Consider the following 23,643-nt stretch of genomic DNA (forward strand, 5'->3'; position numbering starts at 1 on the left):
TAGATCAAAGGTACATTTTGCATAGTAGAAGCTACTTTTAATACATCGAGTACCTCGATAGGACTAAATTTATTGTTCTTGTTAAAAAGGATTAAATTCTTGTTATTTTAAAATGCTATTGTTGCGGTATTATTATCATGTATACAAGTAACAACAATAATGTAAAGCACAATTTTGTGGAAAATCTCTAGTATAGTATAGTAATTAAAAATAGATTGCGGTTATTTACTCAGATAGCCAAATCTACTTTAGCAGATTTTGTCGGATACTTCTTATTAGCTTTTATGTACAAAAAGCCTGTAGATTTGATACAGGATTTGTTATATTCGCTTATGTTTGTAGACTGTCAGCAGAAATATAACAAAATTTGCAAAATCGAATAAATTCTGTCCGTTAACCTAACAGTTAATGGTAGTAGAAATCGAGCAAAGTCTGTAAAGTCTGTATGGCGTTCAAAATAACACAGCATCTTCATCTGCTGCCTTTCTGCCGGCCGATTACGTTGCGCAGATACTGCATTATTTCGGCCATCAATTCGACGTTAGGTTAGGTTAGCAGGATCTGCTCGATTTCTGACGTGAATCTACTACTTGATTCTATTAAACAGGTTTTGTTTTCAAATCGACCGCCAAATGTAGCGGCACATGACTATGATTTTGTCGCCAAATTCTATCAATTCATTCATCAATAGGTAGGCATATGGTATGCGGGGTTTATATAATTTCGCATATTATATACATCCTGTGCATTTTTGTTGCACTTTTAAATTCCTATAAATGAATAAATATCCGCAGTCTAATAATTAATACGAGCTATCTTACTATTTATCTTTTATACAAAGGGCTTACTTGCTAATTGAATCTGGAAGATGGGGCAAGACTTTTTAAGTTAAAAACGATGGAAACTGAGATGTGCAAAGACCGTAGCAACCAAGCCGCAGGTACCTTATTTCAACAACCAAACTCGTGGAACACATATTTTCCCTTTTTTAAATAGCAACTTATATTTTCTCTTATCTTACGCAAGATTGTTTAGTTAGTTTTTCACTGAACTTGGAGCAACTTGGTTTGAGCAAAATAGCCAAACTCTTGGATTCTTCGCCAAGAGTGGAAGTTCTAATTATTTATGTCCCCCTGGATATAAAAAATCTGAATCGTTTGTCTTAGGTTTAAATTTAAACTTTTATTTGAATTTATCAATTGAAAGAGAATTACTTTTGTTATAAAAATTATAATTTTGTTTTGTTCGATCTTTTTTGTGAAGAAAGTTAATGTAGTTAGTTTGCGTCCAATGTATTGCAATCCCAAACTTTTAATGAGTAAAATTTTGAGACGCGAAGGAACCTTTTTATTGTGCTATAACATATTTCTATGTTGACATCACTCAATAACAAATAATATCAGAAATCTCAGTTTCCCTTTTTTAAATTGAAGCATATAATGTGCCTACTTGAAAATTATCAAGATAAATATTTTTCAACAAAGGAGTTTCAGATCAAAAGATACACGATAACAATAGAATCGTCATTTTTCTTAATAAATGGAAAAGGAATACAATAGTCCGATATCTGGGTAGTTTTACGAGCAAATTTTCAAAGAATGCTGGAAATATTATAGCAAATGTTACACAATTGTGGAAATATTATGGCAAATGTTACACGATTATGGAAATATTAAACGAATATTATTAATTTGTATAAAGATGTACGAGAATTTGGATAAAATTATATAAATTACCCACATTTTTTTAAATTGATAAATAATGACTCTTGCAACTGAAATTTAAGTCCGACTAATTTACGTCTTTTTTTTTCTTCATTTTTAACTAAATCAAATTTATCATCCTCCATCTTCCATTTCTATTTAACCACTTCTATTTAACGTTACGTTAACATACCATCTCATCTGCAACATTTTCTCAAATCAATCTATGCTATCGAACTCTGTTTTTTAACATCGTGGTCATGAAAGGGAATTCAAAGGATTCGCTTTATATTATTTTGTCACTGTTTCCTCTACATACAGTCTACAATTGTACGAAATTTGAAGACGAAAATTGAAGTGTTTAAAAACATTATGGTAAATATTGTTTGGTCTTTAATGGATTAAAATCATTGAAAATATTCTGCTAATACAACAAAAATATCCTGGAAATATACTTGATATACATATACTATTTCGCGATATAGATTATAAATAGATCGATGCAATATCTTATAACCTCTATATGTGTATAGTTCTGCAATCCTAGCAATATAATCGTGACTAATGAAATTTCAGAATATTTAGTGTAACATGGATAATATACATATCTATAAAAATTTTCGATAAATGTTCTAACACTTTCCCAATCTATGTTAAAAGTAATCGAATTATAATGGACAAAACAAGCAATAATATCGAATGATCTCAACAAATTTCTCGGGCATTACGAACACAATGGTTTTTTGTTTGCTTTAAATTATCCATTTGTGGAAACTTTCAGTTCTTTTCCAAGCTTTGTCGATTTCTTAACACCGGTTGCAAAGAGAACAAAAAACGAGAGGGCAAGTAAGCGCCTATACATAGATTCATCAACGCGGGGCAGAAAGGCAATTTACACACGACGTACCGTGCCGAAGAATGCCGAAGATCGGCTCGGGCCTTATCCCGGTGATTCGGGCGATCTCGTTGGGTCGAGTGTTGACTCGTAACGCCGCATTGGCGCTCGATCACAACTCGGCCGTCCTGGATGATAAAAGACCGTTGTCATTTCCACTGATCAGTTATTGTTTGGCACGCGGCACGCAGAAGAACTTATTTCTCTCGAAGAAGACAAGTAATACGCTGGCTTTTCATCGACTATTATTTAGAAGATACTGTTGCAAGAAAGAAACAGAAGACGACAAAATGTCCAGGATGAATAGAGGCCCGGCTGCCGAACAGTTGACTGAATACAAGAAAAATGTACAGGTAAATCATGTGTGGTCGTAATAACATCAAGGATATAACTACACTACAGATATTTATGCAATCTCATATTTCTACGAACTTATCGAGAAAAATAGAGTTTAAACTTATTTACTTGCTTATTGTTTACTTACTTATCACTTATTACTTACGAGTAACTTTGCTTTGAATATCTTATATATTTGAAATATTATTTTTTGCGCCATACATTACATTATCCATAAATGTATGCAAGTGCGCAATCTGGATACAATGATGTAGAGTCATTCAGGAAACGAAGTTTACGCGTTTCAAGTTTGATAAAATAAATAGATATCCAAGAGCAGTATGAAGTAATTCACTTCCTATGTTTGTGTTTGGGAATCGCTGTATTAACTAATGTTCCGCATTTGGATATTTGAATGTAAAACTCGTTATATCGTAGTGATTAGTTTATGTACTGCAGTTGTATAGTTATTGTTAAACATACAACATACAACACGTACGTTTAGTTTATCTGTCACTTCGGTTCGACGATGCCATGCAACAGACTTTGATCGATGTGACAGGTATAAAAAATAGCTGCAGTGTTTATCTGTAGTTTAAAGCGTAAAGCGTAGGTGGGCGATTCGAACTTTAATGAATTCGTTCTGTTGCAATGACAAATCGAAGTTCGAAGGTAAATTAATATTGTTCAAAGGTAAAGCTTTTTTAAAAATTGTAATACGTTGAGTTGACCAATAATGTTGGTAAAAAGTAATGATAATGATAATGGGTACCATGAACTTTGAGCAATCGGTTCAAGGATTACTCCCTCTAACAGAGCAAGTTAAGCTGCGTTTTTTAGTGAATATCATTATCACCATAAAAATTCTGCAACGTCTTGACTTATACTTATTACTTAAAAGTATATTTATTTAAATATTTATGATATTATAGCGTTTCTTTACTCTATTGCAGATATGGTTATCATCTATGGTCGTCATTAGTATATGTTGTAATAAAAGTTGTGTAGCAATTTATTAACAAATAGATTTATTTTTCCAAATAATAATAATCGATTATTGTAGACCACTGCAACGTCTACGAAACGTTGACGTCAGTGTACAAGCGCAAAGTGCAAATACGATTCAAAAAACCAATATCACAGCATTCAATAATTTGTTTTAAAAATTCTGATTTCTTACTAGCTAAAAATTGAAATTTTTCTTAAAGTTTTTTTCAAATTAAAGATTTTGTCGCGTATACTATTTTAAGTCCAAGTGATTTTAATTATAATTATAAATATTCTCGCCCCAATGTTTGATTTTAGCGTTTCTCCTGTTAGTACATTACGAATACAGGCGGCTATAAATATTAATTATAAAATTGAATGTTATATTTCCATTTGATCAACATGTTGCACATAATTCGTTCGTTATGTCGATATTATATAGGATGGGGTGGTAACCGTTGTACAACCGGGCGGAGGGTGATTTTGCATGATAATCGTTCCATCCTGTTCATTTGACGACTCACGATAACGACGATTCATATGTAATCTTGCGTAAGGGTGACTTCTTATTCATCGAGTAGTTTCCATTTTCGTATCAGAAATCGGAATGTCGTTGATGTTTTCTACTTCTGATAAAGTACATCGTGCTATCGTTTTTTTCTAATGCGCTAATATATGACTCTTTTTTTATAAGAAACGTTCAAGTTCGATAGGTCAAAGTGTGCATGGAACATTCACGGACAGCAATCCACAAAGATCGTTGAAGTTACATGACCGTTGCCCTTGAACTACTTATTTTCAATAGATTTGCTTGAAGTTTAAACTTCCATCAGACGAAGTTTATTTGATTATTCGAGAATACCAAGTCAACGATACGTTGCTGTAATCGTTGATTAACGAGGTTTCATTACAAAATTTGTAGTATTTAGTCAGTGATTCTTCCAGCAGTGAATCTTCGTTTAATCTGTGAGGAAAATTGCTTTTTATTTGATCGTTAATAATAAAAACACAATGTTTCAGATCGTTTTGTAAAGAATACGTAAGACACTAAAATTCGAGATACCAGTTTTATTGAAAACGAACACCTTCATTGTGTTCTTCATTAATAATTTATTAAAGTGCAATGTTTTGCATGTGTAAGAATAAGCAATGCACCTTGATAGAGTTAGAGGCATTTTTAAAGTCGTGGGAAGTGAAAATGCACGAACATGTACAAAAGGTACATAATATGCGAAAATATGCAAGATATCTAAAGTAAAGTGCTCGTTGTAATACTCGGAGGGTAAGCCAAATTTCTATTTGGACGAAAACACAAATTTGCATAAATATTTACGCTCTAAATATTATTCTTTACAATTCAATTTTTTGTTTCGTACTCTGAATCAAAGCTCTCTCGAAAAATAAATATAATGGCGGAGGAAAGAGAGTTTAAGAAACTCTTACTAACATGGTAAAACGTGTTAGTTTAAAAGAAGCTAATATTCATAGACAGACGCTGATATTAAATTTTCTTTAAATCATCGCTGCAGCAATTTAACGAGTTCTTTTCCTAGGTCTTAGTATTTCATGATTGATTATACATAATCTTGCTTGAAACGATCATTCTGAATGGTCGTGAATTGCCATGAACTTACCATGAGTTACCGAAGTAGGGAAATCTGATTTCACGTGAATGACATCATCTTGCATGTGAAATACTGTATCCTCAATGTAGATATATGACAACGTAAAATTCTGTGTGACGTAATATATTTGATAGTACGCACATACTCCACTTATACAGTTTAAGTCAGAAGGCTGAATGGATTTTTATGATAGTCGATACACGTACGACGACGACGTAATTTTCTGATAATACGAAAAGGTTATTCAATTAGAAGTTATTCGATTAGGAGAGAGAGATTGAAATAATTCATTAAAAAATATCGAAGATCTTTAATTTTGGATAGTTTCGATGGTATCTAGGAAACGTTATTCGTATAAAGTTTAATTTAAAAATAATGCAAAATTTTTGTACGCATTACAAATTTAAGTTGTACTTCTTAATCTATATTATAGCGGTCGTCACGTGTTTAGTAAATGGCTAGACTTATAAACTTCCCCTCCCCGAGGGGAATTTTATAAGTCTCGATTTTAAATTCGTGTTATATAAATCACATTTTTATAAGTGTATATCATACTATATATATAGCGAAATAAGCAGTTTCAGTACTATGTCAACATAGTAATTTTTAACGTAAAAGATAACTCAAATTAATCTGCTAATGATAACTTACTAGATTGTAATATTCAATCAACTGTGTCTTCCAACAGAACGTAAATATTCTTTTATCTACTGATACATTTTTTCAGAATAAAATTTATTTTCAGAAATCTTTCTAAAAAAGGAAAGGAATTGACAATCTCGCGTTTGATTTTTTTTCGACACCAGATACAAAACAAAAGATTCAAAAATAAAAGACGCGAATCTCAAGTGTGATACTAGTAATTCAAAATTTTAGATACGATTTATATTGTTTCTTGAATTTTTGTATTTCTTTGTTAGAAACCGCGATAAATATTAAAAGCAGAAGAGCTGAATGCTGTCTATTTACCATTCTAATATATAATGCTGTAAAAAAGTAACAATAACAGGCAATAATATGAACAATAATAATAATTTCTCTTCGAAACGCTCGATGTGCTCATTCTGTTCGAACAGTTCGCGTGCTATCTTTAACTATCGAAATGAAACTAAGTTAGAATAACAAAGTTCAATAGATTACCTGTTTCACCATGAACGTTGCGATAATAAATTCACACGCGTCTTGCAACGATTGACTAATCGTTACAGATTTCTTTTATTGTATCTTAGAAAATTGATAAACAAGATTTGCTTGATGATAACGCGCGTGGAATCATCCTGAATTATGAATCGGAAGAATATCTATATAATCGAAATAAATGCATAATATGCTTTTCGATATCTCTCGTTGTGAGGAATTTTATGAGTTTATCTACAACATGTAGTATTTGAACGATGATAATGTAATTTTATCGATTATCTATTTCAATTGTGATTCTTAAGATCTATCTTACGCAATAATCATTCTGCAACTCACAAGTAAAGTTTTTTAAACATGTATTGGATTTTTTAATATTACGTGATTAGTCAATAATAAATAATAAACGAATAAAATGATTAGTTACTAGGATAATAATAATAAATTAAAAATGTTAAATAATATTAGGCTACCAGTCATGCTATTTACAGTAATATTAAGCACGATATTGTTAGATATAGTAACAGCGATATTTATTAGTATTATGGTACTTTTATTTATGTAAAAGAGAATTAATTTTGTGAGTATGTATCGTACTTGTAATGTATATCTATATTGCTCCATATTGCGTATGCAAATATGTAGGTATATATATGTATACGATTGATGGTGGACGAAATGGAGAAAATAGAACGATGGCAATTAAAGTAAGAGTTATTACTGATAATTGCTTGTGAAAGATAAGAACGTTTCTGTAGGTATATATTTGAATAGTGGCACATATTAATTGCCAAGCGATAAGCTGTCAGGCAATTCATCAAGCTCATGAAAAAAAGAACCATTACAAATGTAAAAAATTCAAGAAATATTCAAATAGTTCGAGCAAACTCTGCGGAATTCTAAAAGAATGGTCAATTAATTAGCTGCATATGTAAACCACGCTAATATTTGACACATTTTTTAATTAAAGTCTAAGAACAAATTTTAAATAAAAGTATGAACTCTATTTTTCCATAATTAAAAATTTAAATTTGTGTTGAAAATGTTATTGAGATATGGCGACCAAAGTTCGATAATTTTTTCATTAGAATGGTTTCATTAGAATGCTTCGATCTTTATTTTCCTTTTAATCAGATTTACATTGTACTGCAAAATACCAGTACAGATCGATATTTCGTAGCTGTGTTTATCAGATGGGCACACGAGAAATGTCGCGTGTTATTGTTCTAGAAAACTGGAATTGTTATATAAAAAAAAGTTCATGCCGCAATTCGTCACGAAATCGATTCGAATATCCCGATTAGAAAATGTGCGAGAAAATTAGAATTCTATTTTTTTTTCTTTTTTTTATTAGCATAATTAACAGAGCTATCTATTGATCCAGATCATAAGAAAATATCGATTTATAATTTTTTTTTTAACTATGATACACTTTTCCGAAAGATGTGAAAAAATTATGCATAAATAATCACAATAAAACTATGCTACAATCATGAAAATATTAACATGGTCACGTTAATAACTAAGGCAATAATATAAGCAAATAGCAATTTTTTATTCTTTTAACCACGTTCCTCCATTTCAAATAGACTGATAAAATACACGTTAATATCCATAACGAGACAGTAACATTGTAAAAATATAAACTCGATACTCGACATTATTTCAATATAAAATTAGCGTTTGAAAAATTCTGAAAAATTTCACAGACATGTTCGCCACGAGGCAAAATATCTCTGACTTGTTTTCATAATTTTTCATGAAGTAGAACGAAAGAAACGTAACTTAAACCGCAAATTGCGTTTCGTCCTGCAACTACAGAACAGAAAGGGTATTCTTCGAGATGTGTATTGGATGACACGCATCTCGGATCAACTTGGATTGGGGGCACTTTTGATATTCGGCTATTTCCTTTACTTGCTGATTGAAAATTTTAAATGAGCCAAAAAGCCTGATTCTTAGAGATAAGTAAATAGATTGTTGAGGTTATTAGATGTATAAACAGAGAAACGCGTGGATAAATTGTAAGGTAGAAAATATATTTTAATACAGAAGTGTAAGTACAAGTAGGAATATAATTTTAGCTGGTCCAGATCCGCACACTAGCAGTGTTATCCTATAACTAAAAACCCTGAAGACAACGTCGCCTGTCTATTGTTTATGGTCTGCCTTCGTCCCAGTCTTTTGTCTATACGCTGTCGATGGCTTCAGTGCTCGAGAAAATTAAAAAGATCAGGTGTAGAGTTTTTTCTAGAAGTGGTGACCACTTCAACATAGATAAGCTAATGGAATTTAATAGGAAATACGTTGCGCGATCTAGAAAAATAATTGTTTACGCGTAACTAGAAAATTCGCAGAATTAATTAATCAAACTGGTATTTCCAACAAAAATAAGAATTTCTTTCATACTACGATAACATCATCGTATTATTTCTATATTATTATAAAAATAGCGATTTCTTTCAATAAAATAATATTTCATTTACACTACGACAGTATCGTGATATTAGTGTCATATCACTATAAAAATTTATGCAATAAAAAAGATAGTTGGTTTGGAAAATTTTACGATCCTATCATAATAGCTATTCCTATATCGCTATAATAACATTTCAATGAGATTTTAATTCTTCTAATGTCAAACAGAGGAAAAGATAATGTTTGAGAAGGAGGAAATACGATAAGAAGACTATTGAAAGATTTGTTGCTTTATCATAATTTAATGGTAGTATAAATTAAGCAGCCACTAAAGGATATTTGCGATGTCCTTCTCTTTCTTCAAAGGACTTGCGCCACTCGTAAAACTACGCTGATTCATGGTACACCGTAAAATTAATTTAGGAACAATGCCAGTCGTGAAACAAGTTGCAACATAAATTCCCACGCGATTTGCGAGACGGAGTAATCCAGGAGCTGTGCGATTCGTTTGGGGGAAAAGAGGGGAACGCTGTCGATTACATCGTCATAAATTTGAACATGACATTTTATATTGACATGGAGCAATAGTAATCTGAAAACTCCTTCTCTGAAGTATGATAAGTCGAATATCTACATTCTGTGTTGTGTAATAGTTTGGAATGGAACAATAACGAAATTGTTGGAATCCCTTTGAAATCGACCATCAACCTATTCGACATTGTTAGGAATTAAGAAATAGAAAGTAGGTAACACTACACACACACACACTAACATACAAAAGTAAGTAAAATTTTGTCATTAACTACTTGGGTAGAAATTTAGTCGATGGTACGTGAGCTATGGGCGTCTGTTTAATTTCTAAAAGCAGTATTGTTTAAGTATCAGTAGATATTTATTTTAGACAAATCATTATAATAAAAAAAGGTATTCATTCGGGGTTGATATTAAAGTAACAAATCAAATAAAAAAGGATTAATAACGTTCGTTAATATTATTATTTTTATTTTAGAAAGAAGCATTTTGCTTGCCTTCCAGTACTATACTTCACCTGTACATTCTTATTCTTTTTCGTGAAATTATCTTAAAACGATGTAGGTGCAATCAAAGTTTAATGACAACTGGCAATGATAAAACACGTAAAACTATTGTCAAAATAAACAGTTCAGACTAAGTGTGCGATCCGATCAAGTGAGAGATGTATTATTGCTTTTAATTTTTTGAGCAAATATTAAACGTACAAGTTGCGTTTTAATATAACAAACATAATAATGTCCAAGAATTATTTTCTTTCCGATATTACATATTTGTAGTGGAAGATTCGAAGATCGAGCCTATTTTCTATACGTAATTAACAGCTGGACGAATCCTTATCAAGTTGATACTGTTGTTTCGTTGAAATCAACTACTCTCGTGATATTGCTTCAGTGAGAACAGAACACCTTTTCAAGTTTTTTCTTGAAAGAATGTATTATATCATCGAAAGTACCGATATAATTCAAACATTAAGATTAAAAGTTCAAATCTTAAGATAATGCATATGGAAATAATATTCTAATTCTGTGTTGTACTGTAAATTCCTTTTCTTTTCTATTATTGAATATTCCTAATGCGATCATTTAAAACTGAATTTTACTATCTTACTCCATCTACATTACATTTACAGTTTGATTCTCGCGAATTGCATTCTTTGCACAAAATTATTGAATATTACGAATACGATAATTTAAAACTGAGTTTTACAATCTTACTCCATCTACATTACATTTACAGTTTGATTCTCGCGAATTGCATTCTTTGCACAAAATTATTGAATATTACGAATACGATCATTTAAAACTGAATTTTACTATCTTACTCGATTTACATTACATCTACAGTATCATTCTCGCGAATTGCATTCTTTGCACAAATTATTTTGAAGACGATGCCTGACCTTTGACCACGTTACACTCGTCATATCGTATAAAAGGTCACTTGCGCAAATTCTCTATTTACCATACGATATTTTTTCACTTCCTATGTGGATCATCCAGTATCAGCTATTGATATGCAACACTGTTTCCAAGGATAAAGCATAGCTTATTTTTCTTCTTTCTTTACATTTCATGACTTTTCAAAAGGAAAAGTTGATTCGTTTAAATTGGAAAATTGATCTTGCGAAATAATGTTTCATTTCTAAGAATAAGAAAATTAGCTACGCATCTTCCATTCTGCAGAAAATAAAGAAAAATTGTCTTGGTTGAACTGTTCCTTATTATCGACGAAGATTAACACATCAGTTCAGAGAATAGTTTAGAGAATATAAGAATTCCTTTTTCTGAAAGAAGAAAGAAACTTATTTACGATGAAATATTTCTTATTCTGAAAAAATTAATTTTTTGTTCTGGAAAAGAGAAACAGGAAAGAAAAAATAACGTGAGTCAATTAGTACAAATTACTACTTAATTTGAATATCCTATTTCATAAAATATATTCAATTCCACTATCATTTCAAAAATAAAGAACATCGGTTTCGTTTCAGCAACTATGTATTTGCAATAATTACACGTTACAAGGTAGATAACATATTAGATAAACATATTTCATGTTCGTTGTTTCTCCATTATTTCGTTTTCGCCGGGAGAATTATCGGTTATCGCTTCGTTCAAAATAACACGTTATTTTCTTTTCCGTTGCAATTGTATTTTCTGCGTTAAAGATCGTACTTATTATGTGTTGATTAGGCAAACGAATAACGCACGATACTTGCATGTTTTTTTTTTTTTTTAATTTTTATTTCGATGCACTCGGACGATTCCATGTAAGATAATTGAATCGCTAGTCGCGATTCTCCATGGAATTAGAAATTACCATCGAAATATTCCGTAGAATCGGACATGAACGACGATAATTACTATAACGAGACTTCGAAGTGAGTCATGGACGTGGTTCGTGTACGATAAAAAATGATACGATTCTGCAAGTTTGAAAAATGGCACATAGTTACATATATCGATTACTCGTAGGTAACAGATGGGTTTGGTAACGATTTTTAGTTTCAAGTTACCGCTATATCTTCTCGGTAGATTTGCAAATGAATTGCCGATTGATATCGAGATTTATTACTTTTGATAAGAAGTAATGTAAGAATAATATTATTTTTTGCTAATCGCCAGATATCAGACGATAATCGTCAACTTTTCAATTTTCTATGTATCTTAGGTAGAAATCTTGATCCTTCTGATCTTCTTTTTTAAAGGCCTATATAATCTTATTAGTAGACATTTGTATTAGTGACATAATTAAAAGATGCGTCCTAAACAGAGGTTCTTTCATCCACTGAACGTTACGATAAACGCTTTACTTTGCATGTTTTATATATTTTTTAATATTACGTATATTCTTGCTTCTTTAATATTTTTCAGAAAAATTCACGATTCTATTGCTAAAATTTTGTAAAATTCTAACTCGAAAATTCTTCTTACTTTCGGTTTCTTTCATTCCCAATTTTATTTAAACGTCGAATATCTTCGTTATTCAAGGACTATTTTATTGCTAATAAAAGCACCAAGAGGACTTAAATAACACAGAGCGTAGCGTAGAACAGAGTAAATGTTGGCTTCGAAATCAATTTGGAAAACAAAGTCTAAGTCTAAGTATAAGTCAAGACTGGAAGTCAAAGATTCGTTTAAAAACCTCAGCTTGTGTCTCAATTTATTTGTTGATGGCTCATTTCTCATTTCGTACTTTGAGAGGCTTCAGTTTTACAATCCTTGTGTTTACTTTTCTCTGTGCGTGATATACGCATATCGCACATATAAGGAATCTGAGCTTGTATTTTTCATTACAAAAGGGCAGTGAAATTTAACTTGCGTAGAATTACCACACACGGAAGCGCTTTGGCATACAGCGCAACGTACAAAATGAAACTGTTCTCGCGATACGCGATGAGTTTCACCGGTTGCATATCTACACGGCGTTTCGAGTTAATTCCGTAACAACGGATTAGTCAATGTTGACTTTGATTATGGAATAGTACTTGCGTTGCACAAAACGCAATCTCTCGTGTAACACAGCAATCCCATCACAATAATTCGCATCGACACGTCAGATTTACTTAATTGACCGCGAAAGAACGACTGATCGCGGCACATAAAATACATTTGACGTAATAGTCATTTCAACTATGTTGATTTAAGTTATTACCAAGCTGTTGAATCTTAATAGGAAGTTTTTCGAAATAAAACAGTCACTTTTAGAGATAAGATCGATTAAACTATATTATAGACGAATGATAAAGAATTAATATATTAATTCGTATGCAAACGAAATTAGGCGATTCGTCTTAATAATTTAAATTAAAAATCATTGTAACGTAACATCTGTCTGGGTAGTAAAATAAATACAAAATATTTAATTCAGAAGTATAGAAACAAACAACACATAGAAAAAGTATAAGTTTCTAGTTGAGCGTATCGAAAGAAATTGAATGTTAGTTCTAAACAAGAGCATGAAACTTTCTGCAAAAATCTATAGCTCTTTCTTTATCAACGGTTTATTGTTTTCTTCAGGGCCAGCATGTATTACTAACCGGAAGTGGAAACCCGATCGCTAAGAAGACAGCAAGCTTGACGGTTGGTCCAAATGGTCCTATTCTGCTTCAAGATTTCGTCTTTATAGACGAAATGTCTCATTTCACCAGAGAAAGGATTCCGGAGCGTGTGGTGCACGCGAAAGGAGCTGGTACGTTGACTCGTCACGTTTTCAACATATCGCAGGACATCTACCGAAGAATATAACGAAATATAACGTTGTTCTATGTATACATTTTATGGCTATATGATAGCCTTATAGCTTTCGAGCTATAAAACACAGCAGCTAGTCTTGCGATCTACTATAGCAGAGGTATTGGAAGAATTTTTCAAATTATAAAGCCTGAAAAATCTGTAGAATGCAATGTTAAAGTTTGAATTTGATTTTTTAAGGTCTTAGGCTTACGTACGTAATTCTAAAAACTTGTTCTTAATCCTTTTGCGTTGTAAATTTAATCTTTGACGCGGCCAGGAGGCCAAAACCAATATCAATTATGTTTAGCGTACTTAAGAGACACTATATACTACAGAATCAACGACTTAAGTATCAGGAATAAACGAGACAAAACGTGTTTAAATTACAAGGACACTTTGCTTGTTAATGTAAGAAAGTAAATTAATGTAGGAAAGTGCTTTATAATTATAATGTATATTATTTGTAGCGTCATGACAATATTTTTACACGTCGTTGATGAAATTTCAGGAAAGACAGTTCGATTACTTTCATCGACATATTAACGAACATAACGATCTTCCACATCGTGGTGTCTGAATTAGCACGTAACATTCTGACGAACCATCTCATCTGCTTAACAATCATCATCCTCTGTCTCACCGTCGTATTTCTCTGCCTTCGTTTCTATCTTCCAACGGAACGAAGCAATTCACGAGAGTTGCAGTTCCAGATAGCAGCCTCGTATCATAAAATCCGAACAACGAGAAAACAAGCGAAAGAAGATGAAAAAATAAGAAGGCAGCACGAAAACTGAAAAGTCGTAAAAGAAGTTACATATGCACAGAGGAAATATCCATAAAACGTTCGGAACGTCGGAGTAACGCGGATAACCGACCGTACTACCGAATCGTTATCTCTTTTTTGCTTTTTGTTTGGTCGCAGGTGCATTCGGTTATTTCGAAGTTACCCACGACATTACCAATTACTGTAAGGCAAAGGTTTTCTCCTCCATTGGAAAACGTACTCCCGTCGCTGTGAGATTTTCCAGCGTGGGCGGCGAGTCTGGCTCCTCTGATACTGTCAGGTAATTGCCAACGTGTACATTTCCGCTCGAACGTGCTCGAGTGAAATGCCCGTCATTCTTCGTCTCGTATTTCATACGTGTAGAAATTTTGTTATTTTCATTAGCCCATTAAAAGGGAGGAAGAATTTCCGCACGTCGTTCTCTGGCTGAGGACTGAACTTCAGAAAATTCTTGCTCAACGAAAGAACACGAAGATAAGGAAGTGAAGATTTATTTCGATCGTTAACGATGAGATCAGAGATTTGTAGATCAGAAGTTTATAAATATTTCCTATTGTTTCCCTATGAATCGCTTGCTGATTCACGCGCGTTTGCCAGAGATTTATAAAGTAACGTTCATTGTAATATTTGACGGGCGAAACGTGTTTCTACTTGGAACCCGTTTAGTTACGTTTGTAAAAAATGTAAAATTGCGTGAACATCCGTGCTCGAATAGTTAAAAATAACCACGGAACGTACATAATGGATCGATGCTTGTACTATTCACGAACAGTTACTTGCAAATTACCTGAAAAAGTAGTTTACAAAAGCGTGAATGGTCCCAAGACAATGGAGACTAATGGCCGCGAAGGGGAAACTCAGACTTGGCGCAATTCATGACATTTATGGGTTGCAAAAATGCCGGAAACGGAGCTCGAAACAACCGTTGTTTCTTGCGTGCAAATCAACCGGCTTAGTCACACGGAAACGCGCGAAAAAGCGAACGCGCGCGCCGTCCTCGCGATTAATCGGGCGACTACCCAATCGTGGAAAATTTCCTTTTTTTTTTCCCCCGAAGCTGTAGCTACGACAATTTTCGATGAATCACGCGCGATTTCACGCCTTTTGTCACTCTTTCTCAAGTGCGTTTTAACTTCAACGTTCAGTCGATTGTCCTTTCGATCATAATCGCGATTGAAATACGAGAGGAAGATATTTCTTCCCTGTGAAACTTCCTTTTATGCCATTAATAGCAATGCTTTAGTCCTGCGAGTTCGTTTTTTCTTGATCATCGATCGATTCTTTGTTCTCTTTTGTTCGCAGAGATCCACGTGGTTTTGCGATCAAATTCTACACCGAGGACGGTATCTGGGATTTGGTGGGCAACAACACACCGATCTTCTTCATCAAGGACCCGATATTTTTCCCCAGCTTTATCCACACGCAAAAAAGAAATCCTGTCACTCACTTGAAGGTTTGTTATCCGATCGGTTTAGCGAGTTGTATTTTACGAAGTTGAGATTTCTTCAAGACTTGTAACTTGCTCTAGGTCGTCTTCTTTTCTATCCTTTTTTAGAGGATAGACAATGTTAGAGTCGGATCTAAATATTCATACGTTAGAGTTTTATTCCTCTATTCCGTCTCGGATAGTTGGACATGCAGATTTTGGTCAGTCAGAGTTAGTCTTTCTGTCGCCTGTTACTTTAAGTTCGTGCAAGAAACGTTACGAGTTATATGGAGTTTATGACCGAGGATTATACTATTTTAATTTTGTATTCAAGCTAAATCATGTTCAAAATTATTCTGTATAGCAAGAGTTCGGTAATCGTGGTAGCTTTGTTGGCAGAGTTCATTGCCTACGAAAGGGTGAAACTGATTTTGGAATCTTGCTATGCTTTGTTTCTCGCATATGAATTCGTTTCAGGTCCGAATCTGAAACTTTAGCGTTTGATTAAGAATAAGCGTTAACACAGCGATATGAAATATAAATGTTAAAAGCGTTTCAAATGTTACTTTCTCGCATTTCCTTTAACACTAGAACTACCGATAGTTAACACGAAGCTATTTCTACCAAAATCAGTCAAAATGATTGATCTTTCAAAAATACGTAATAATAGAATATTTTTATATTTATTGATTTATTACTTTCTTACAGAAGGAATTCCATGTTATGTAGTACATTTTTGGTATTATTAATCCATCTGGTGATCCCTAAACGAGGGTTGACACGTTTATAAAATTGTAGAACCATTCATTTTAACTGCTATGGTAGTTCTAGTGTTAAGCCATTCTAACGAAAATACGGCAAATAGTACAGCGAGGCAATTAGATTATGCGGTAGAAATAATAAAACATCTGCGAGGGATCAAAACTTTAAGACCAGCTTGTGAAGTTTATTTTGCAATTACCAAGATTGTCAGAGTAATAGCTACATGCCAGAGTTCCCTGGTATCCGATCAGTAAACGATAAGTTAATTAACGTGAAATAGTATTAGAAATTTTCAGATACCTCTGGAGACTCGATTCAGGTCAGACAGTGATTAGTCTAAATCGGCCGGAACTGGAAACTTTCTCGCAGCGTAGGATTTCCTAAATACTCGTGACTTTCCGGAGTCGAGTTTCGGATACTTGTGAAATCCTACGTAGAAGCTCTTGCGATCCCCAATCGATCCTGTTCCTCGTGGAAAAGCGAGCGTAGCAATGTAACGTTGAATCAAAGCACCTTGATAATCGCTGCGAACTCCAATGTACACTGTGTTTTGTTTATTTAGAAGAGAACTTAGTGTATAGCCTTCGCAAATAATCTTGTACGTTGGAGAAGAAAATTGCATACAGTTGCACCGACCGATGCCATCTAACGATGTTTGCGATTTATCATTCACTGATACGCTATAGATCTCGGATATGTCGTAGGAATTGCTAGCAGTAATTTTATTTATTAAGGAACATAGTTTATCGTTCTCGGGTTCCTATCGTTTTTATAATCGCGTCCGTTTTCGTTTTTCTCGTCGAAAAGCGCGTAATTGCACATTTATATGGTTGTTATATAGTTGTCAGCGTAGATGTGATTACATGTATGCCTTGCTATTCTGCGTACAGTGTATCCGCGTTCACTAATTAGCGCGCGCCAGACTAAACGGCGTGTTAATTGAATTGTCTTGCATAGGACGCCGACATGTTCTGGGACTTCATCTCTCTGAGACCCGAGTCAACGCACCAGATCATGATCCTGTTTTCGGATCGAGGTATTCCCGACGGTCATCGTCACATGAATGGTTACGGCTCCCATACGTTCAAGCTAGTGAACGCCGACAACGACATAGTCTACTGTAAATTCCACTACAAGGTGCGACTTTTATTATACTTTACAGGATAAGCGTCGTCGTTTTGTAGAAACCGAGGTATATGACTTGTACGATACTAAGAAATAGCGAGAGATTATGTTTGTGAAAATGTAGAACGAAAATTGAACATCGATGAGAAGACCGTGGCTTCTTAAGCTTTTACGCGATATTTTGAAACCTTAAAATACGTAGAATCAATATAGTACGCAAAAATGTTTCGGATAAAATATTAATTACAATTTTTAGCAGGTGAAATCAATTTTTATTTAGATTTTATTTCTGCGTATACAACAGAATCTACGGTCTATCGACGATAGTTTATAAAATATATATATGTAACGTGGTTAGAAGCTTTATTGCATAAAGAATGTAAAACCTTGAAAACGAAAAGAGATGAGTTTAGTTCTGTTTTGTTTTGTAGAAATTAATGATACAACGGTTCGACGCGTTTGTTCGTTGTAGCTATCACCGTGGTGAGGCGACTTTCTACATTTTTTATTACGCGAACAGATAGTATCAGATTGTATTTTGCATTGTATCTTCTCAAAGAAGAAAAAGAAGTCATCTACTTCTGTTGATTGTTTTGATCAAAGTATGGAAGCGCATTTGAGCCATATAAAAGCACTTTAAAGATTCTTCCAAGGAACGAAATTTTAAACAATTCAAGTTAAACAATTAAACATAAGATACCGTGTATCCGTGTTGAAAATTAGCAAGTCAAAATATTTTTCCTTTTCCTTTTTATATTTTGTTTGAAAAGACTTGTATATATCAGTTTCAAAATTACGAGGTTTAATATTTGGTATTCAGTTAGTTTATAGAAATGAAAGTTAAAGCAAAAAAAACTCGTTATGAATAAAAAAATATGTTTCATAAATAGCAGCGAATGTCGATTGCAGATACAAAACGGCATAAAACACGAGAAAGAGTATAAATAATGATATACGTGAACCGAATCGAATGAATGGAATGTTTGAAAATGTGCATTTATTTTGAGAAGAAGCCGGTAGCTTATGAAATAAATTTCGAAATAAAAGAATATGAAGCTGTCGATAATATTGAACTTTAATATTATATATTACAACGTTAGATATTACGTTCAATTTCGTTCATCTGCCGAGTTTTAAAGATTATTTATCATATTAAACATTTATATGCTTTTTAAATACATATACAATATTTTATTATATTTTTATTTAATTTGACATAAGCTAGCAACGAATAAGGAAAGAGAAAAGATTTTGTCATAAATGAAAAATATTTTGTATGCACATACTAATTCATCTCTATTTTTTTAATAATATTGTTTGAAATTATTTCAGACCGACCAAGGAATTAAAAATATCCCAGTCGATAAGGCGGCTGAATTAAGCAGCTCTGATCCCGATTATTCGATCAAAGATCTTTACAATGCGATCGCTACACATAATTATCCGACGTGGACATTCTCTATTCAAGTGATGAAGCCGTGTCAAGCAAAGAAGTTCAGATGGAATCCCTTCGATTTGACCAAAGTAATAACAATGTAACTCGATACGTTAGATCTTGATAAAGTAATTTTATCACGTCGTTTTATAAAATACAGGCGTTAGTTCAAACAACAGAATTCAAATTTTATACACAGGATTTAAACGATTGCGTTTGTAAAAAGAAACTAGATGAATACGTAGTCTATAATCAATAACTATTTATCTTATATCAACGTATCATGTTTGGGTAACATAAATGATAATAAATTTTCCCATTCAATTTCACTTATTGAAATATACGTTGAAGATGAGATGTTAAGATATGTTACAAGAAATAGCCATTGATTTTAATCGTGGAGAAATTAAAGATTCGTGTCGCGATCGAAATTTTTAAGAAAATTTGCGGTGGTAGCAAGATTTAAAGAAGCGCTTTGTTCCTAACTGAACAGGTATGGCCGCATGACGAGTACCCGCTCATACCTGTTGGCAAGCTGGTGCTAGACCGAAATCCTGAAAATTACTTTGCTGACGTGGAGCAAATAGCCTTCGATCCGGCTCACATGGTACCTGGTATTGAAGCAAGTCCTGACAAAATGCTACAGGGTCGACTATTCTCTTACGGTGATACTCACAGGCATCGTCTTGGGCCGAATCATCTTCAGTTACCTGTGAACTGCCCGTTCAAGGTAACTGCTCTTATATGCATATATAATATACTTGCATATATTAGCCATGCAAAGAAGATATTCCATCTGTATAATATGGCAATATGCGTATATTATAACGATAGTAATCAACAAATAGATCAATTTCTCATCTTTTTTTATATTTTTCCCAATCAATAACTGTATCGTCACTCATAATAAAAGGAAAAATAAACGAACAATCGTTTTATTTTTTAGGCGATTTCTGCGATGAATTATCAACGCGATGGCCCGATGACCTTCTATAATCAAAATGGTGCGCCGAACTATTTCCCCAACAGTTTCAGTGGCCCACAAGAATGTCCAGCTGCTCGTTCCACAAGCTACCACGTGAGTGGCGACGTGGACCGTTACGATATAGAAGATGAAGATGATTTCGGACAGGCGACCATATTTTGGAGACGAGTTCTCAACGATGATGAGAAGACCAGGCTGGTGAACAACCTGGTTAATAGCCTTCGTAATGCGTCGACGTTTATCGTCGAGAGGGCCGTGAAGAACTTTACGGAAGTGGACACTGAATTGGGCAAAAGACTTACCGATGGCCTTCGTAATGTTGGCGTGAGGATCAACCTTTTTGGCAAAACAGCTAGCTTATGAACAAAATAATTCTTCCTTTTGTACTATAATCGCTGTGCTGGACTACATACGTATACTATCTAATAATTCACATTTTTCATGGATAGAGCACGTCGTTACATTGATTAACATCCGTCTTAAAAATCTTTTAACATTTATCGTATTTACTCATGTTTTTTCTTCTTTCCTCCTTTTATTATTGTACTTCTATATATTACTGGCTTCGCTTTTCTTTTCGTTACTGTATCTTTTACTCTCTCGGCTTCGCTTCCCTTTTTGTTACTGTATACTTTATGAATCTATAATACGTTTCATTATCTTTCCATTGAGAAAAGAGACTCAATCGAGCGTAATGCAAAGTGATTTATACGATGCATTATCTGTACGATGTCTTTGTATCGAACCATTTGTATTGTTATATCGCCAATATACGATATAAAAGTTTGTATGAAGTAATGAAAGATGTTTTGTAATTTAATATAAAAGTAAAATAAAGAGTACGGGGAAACAAGGGAAGTAAATGATAAACATATTACAATATCATTTCAGAAAAGTGATTTTGGTCTTTCGCTTGAAGCTTTTCTCTTACGATATATCAATATTAATAGTAAATTATTCAAAATAAATTATTCCACAACACAATGAAACTAGATACTAAAATTGATTGGAAATCTTTTTACAACAATATTTCTCTTTTTTTTTACAACAGTAAGAAGTTGAAAGATAGATTTGAATTAATTAGTATCTTCTTCAGATATGTGGTTGGTAATTTTAATACAATATAATTAGTAGGCAATCACGATGTCTATTTATTTAATATTCAGTTCACTCGACGTTTATTCAGCAACGAAACATAAACTGCTGCACTGGACAATAAAACGAGGTCTGAATATCTCTCAAGAAGATTAGGTGAGAATTATTCGCTGTTAAATGAACAAAGAACGTCGAATTAATTGTCCACGAAAATTGTTTGCAAGTATCCTATTCATTTTACGATTTCGGTAATTATTTTCGCCGAAGGAGAACACTTCAAATTTAACGTCTCAATCTTCTCCATTGTGTCTCGACATTTGCAAATAACAATCAGTCTAAAGTATAACAGACATTAATGAACAGGTATAGCCCACGATAATATTTTTTAATTCCATACTTATAATTTAATTTTAATTCAACCCATTACCAATGTTTTCTTATTTCATATTAAATCGATTCTATGTGACATGAAAAATATTACACACCTTACGTTAGACCTGAGTTACTTTATCCTATGATTCGTCAATAAATACGATTAAAGCTCGCCACACACTTAACACGCTATACTCAAGCGACAGTAATTACCGGACCACGAATATTTATGCAAATTCACATGGCATATTTTTATGAAAATTTGCTTGCTTCTATAGAAATTTGTTTTGTCTATACTTCTATCAGAGTACTTTAAGCTTCTACCAAATTTATATTTAATATAAACTTTGTATCATGCTTTGTTCATTTTTGCCAATTACGTACATCATTATATGTGTTTCTTCATCTTTAAATTTTCTATAAATTCATAAAATACCCATAATTTAGTTATAGAAAATAGTCGTCTATCCAGAACTAATCGATGTCGTTCAATTTATAGATGCAACTTTAATGTTTCGTCTCTCACAGTCGGCCGATAAGGAAATACGAGTAAGGAAAAATCAGCGAAGGTTTTCCTTGAGCAAGATAATCTCAATGAAGATATTAATAAATAGAAAAATATTGGTTTGCGAAATTCTGGTTTATCAACGAGGAAAAATTCACAGCTCCAAGTCTACTGTGAATCCCGGTGGTATTTACACGTTACTTGAACAAAGATGATGGACATTTTATCCTACGTATGAGCGAAGCTCGGGGAAAGAAATGACATGTTCAACAGGCGTACAGTATCTGCTTTATGGCGCAATGGACGAGCACATTATACCGTTATGTAAAGAAACAAAGTGAAGTATTTTGTTTCTGATCGATTGTTTAAAATTTCATCAACCACCAGAAAGTATGATATTAGCAACTCGGTTGAAAAAAAGAAATTGAAATGTCGTTGACTTTTACAAGTTTTTGACAGCATTGGTTCGTCTTATAAAATTTTGCGGTTACCGACGATTGATTAACAATTCTTAAATTGTTTTTGGTAGAGGTGGAACTAATATTAAAAGTATGATGTAGCGGTAGAAAATTTGTAATGGTGTAGGGATATCAGGTGTTTTTCACGGTAGTTTATCTTACAGTATTGCAATAGCTTATAGAGTTACAGTATTATAACGTTTGACTCGATTATACGTATTTTTGTATTTTCTCTATCACACGTTTACCAATTTTCCTATTACACAACGTAACGTTCTGTATCACATAACGTAAAAAAAAAAAAAAAAAAAAAAAAAAAAAAACGGAAAGCAGAGTATTACACTTTCTAAGTTATGTCGCGTGATTGAGGTGCTTATCTTTGAGTGCACAGGGAAGATTTATTTTTCCAGAAAATATGATACGAGTGAATTATTAGATTTAACGTAAATTAACTATGTATACGGAAAGTCCGTAATTTAAATTTGCGTTAAATAAAGTTTCTTAATCGAATGCAATATTTTATGCGTTTTTAATTTTCCTTCATAAACAATATCGTAGTGTCTAATAAGAGGATGTACGTCTACATGAATAAAAACTACTTCTATTTGAAATGACTACGTAAATACCAAAAGTATATATACCTCGAAGGGAAGCAAGTATTAAAAGCTTTTAACTTTATAAAAAAATGTAGCAGTATATTTACATTCTGGAAATACCCAGGTTTGGCAAGTACTCTGTCTCTGAAAAATATGTACGTGATGAAAATATCTAGGAATAACTAAAAGAAAATTTTAATTATATCTTTCCTTAGATCTTATATCGAAAATAA

The 23,643-nt window shown here is 33.0% G+C and overlaps 1 protein-coding gene across 2 annotated transcripts; it reads left to right on the forward strand.

The window, feature by feature from the left end:
- The first annotated feature begins 2,484 nt into the window (after nt 1-2,484).
- Cat (catalase) lies at nt 2,485-23,331 on the forward strand. Of its 2 annotated transcripts, XM_069131205.1 has the most exons (9): nt 2,485-2,951; nt 13,652-13,823; nt 14,790-14,931; nt 15,954-16,104; nt 17,797-17,976; nt 19,297-19,488; nt 19,893-20,129; nt 20,346-20,708; nt 22,351-23,331. In XM_069131205.1, the coding sequence occupies exons 1-9, from the start codon at nt 2,622-2,624 to the stop codon at nt 22,360-22,362; spliced, it is 1,779 nt and encodes a 592-aa protein (XP_068987306.1). In that variant the 5' UTR covers nt 2,485-2,621; the 3' UTR covers nt 22,363-23,331. The 2 variants fall into 2 exon arrangements, with proteins under 2 accessions (XP_068987306.1, XP_068987299.1); XM_069131198.1 differs by lacking the exon at nt 22,351-23,331 and having other exon boundaries at nt 20,346-21,254.
- The last annotated feature ends 312 nt before the right edge of the window (nt 23,332-23,643 follow it).

This window comes from Bombus flavifrons, chromosome 2 (genome assembly GCF_040668555.2).
Source record: "Bombus flavifrons isolate JBK064 chromosome 2, iyBomFlav1_principal, whole genome shotgun sequence".
NCBI classification, from domain to species: Eukaryota; Metazoa; Arthropoda; class Insecta; order Hymenoptera; family Apidae; genus Bombus; species Bombus flavifrons.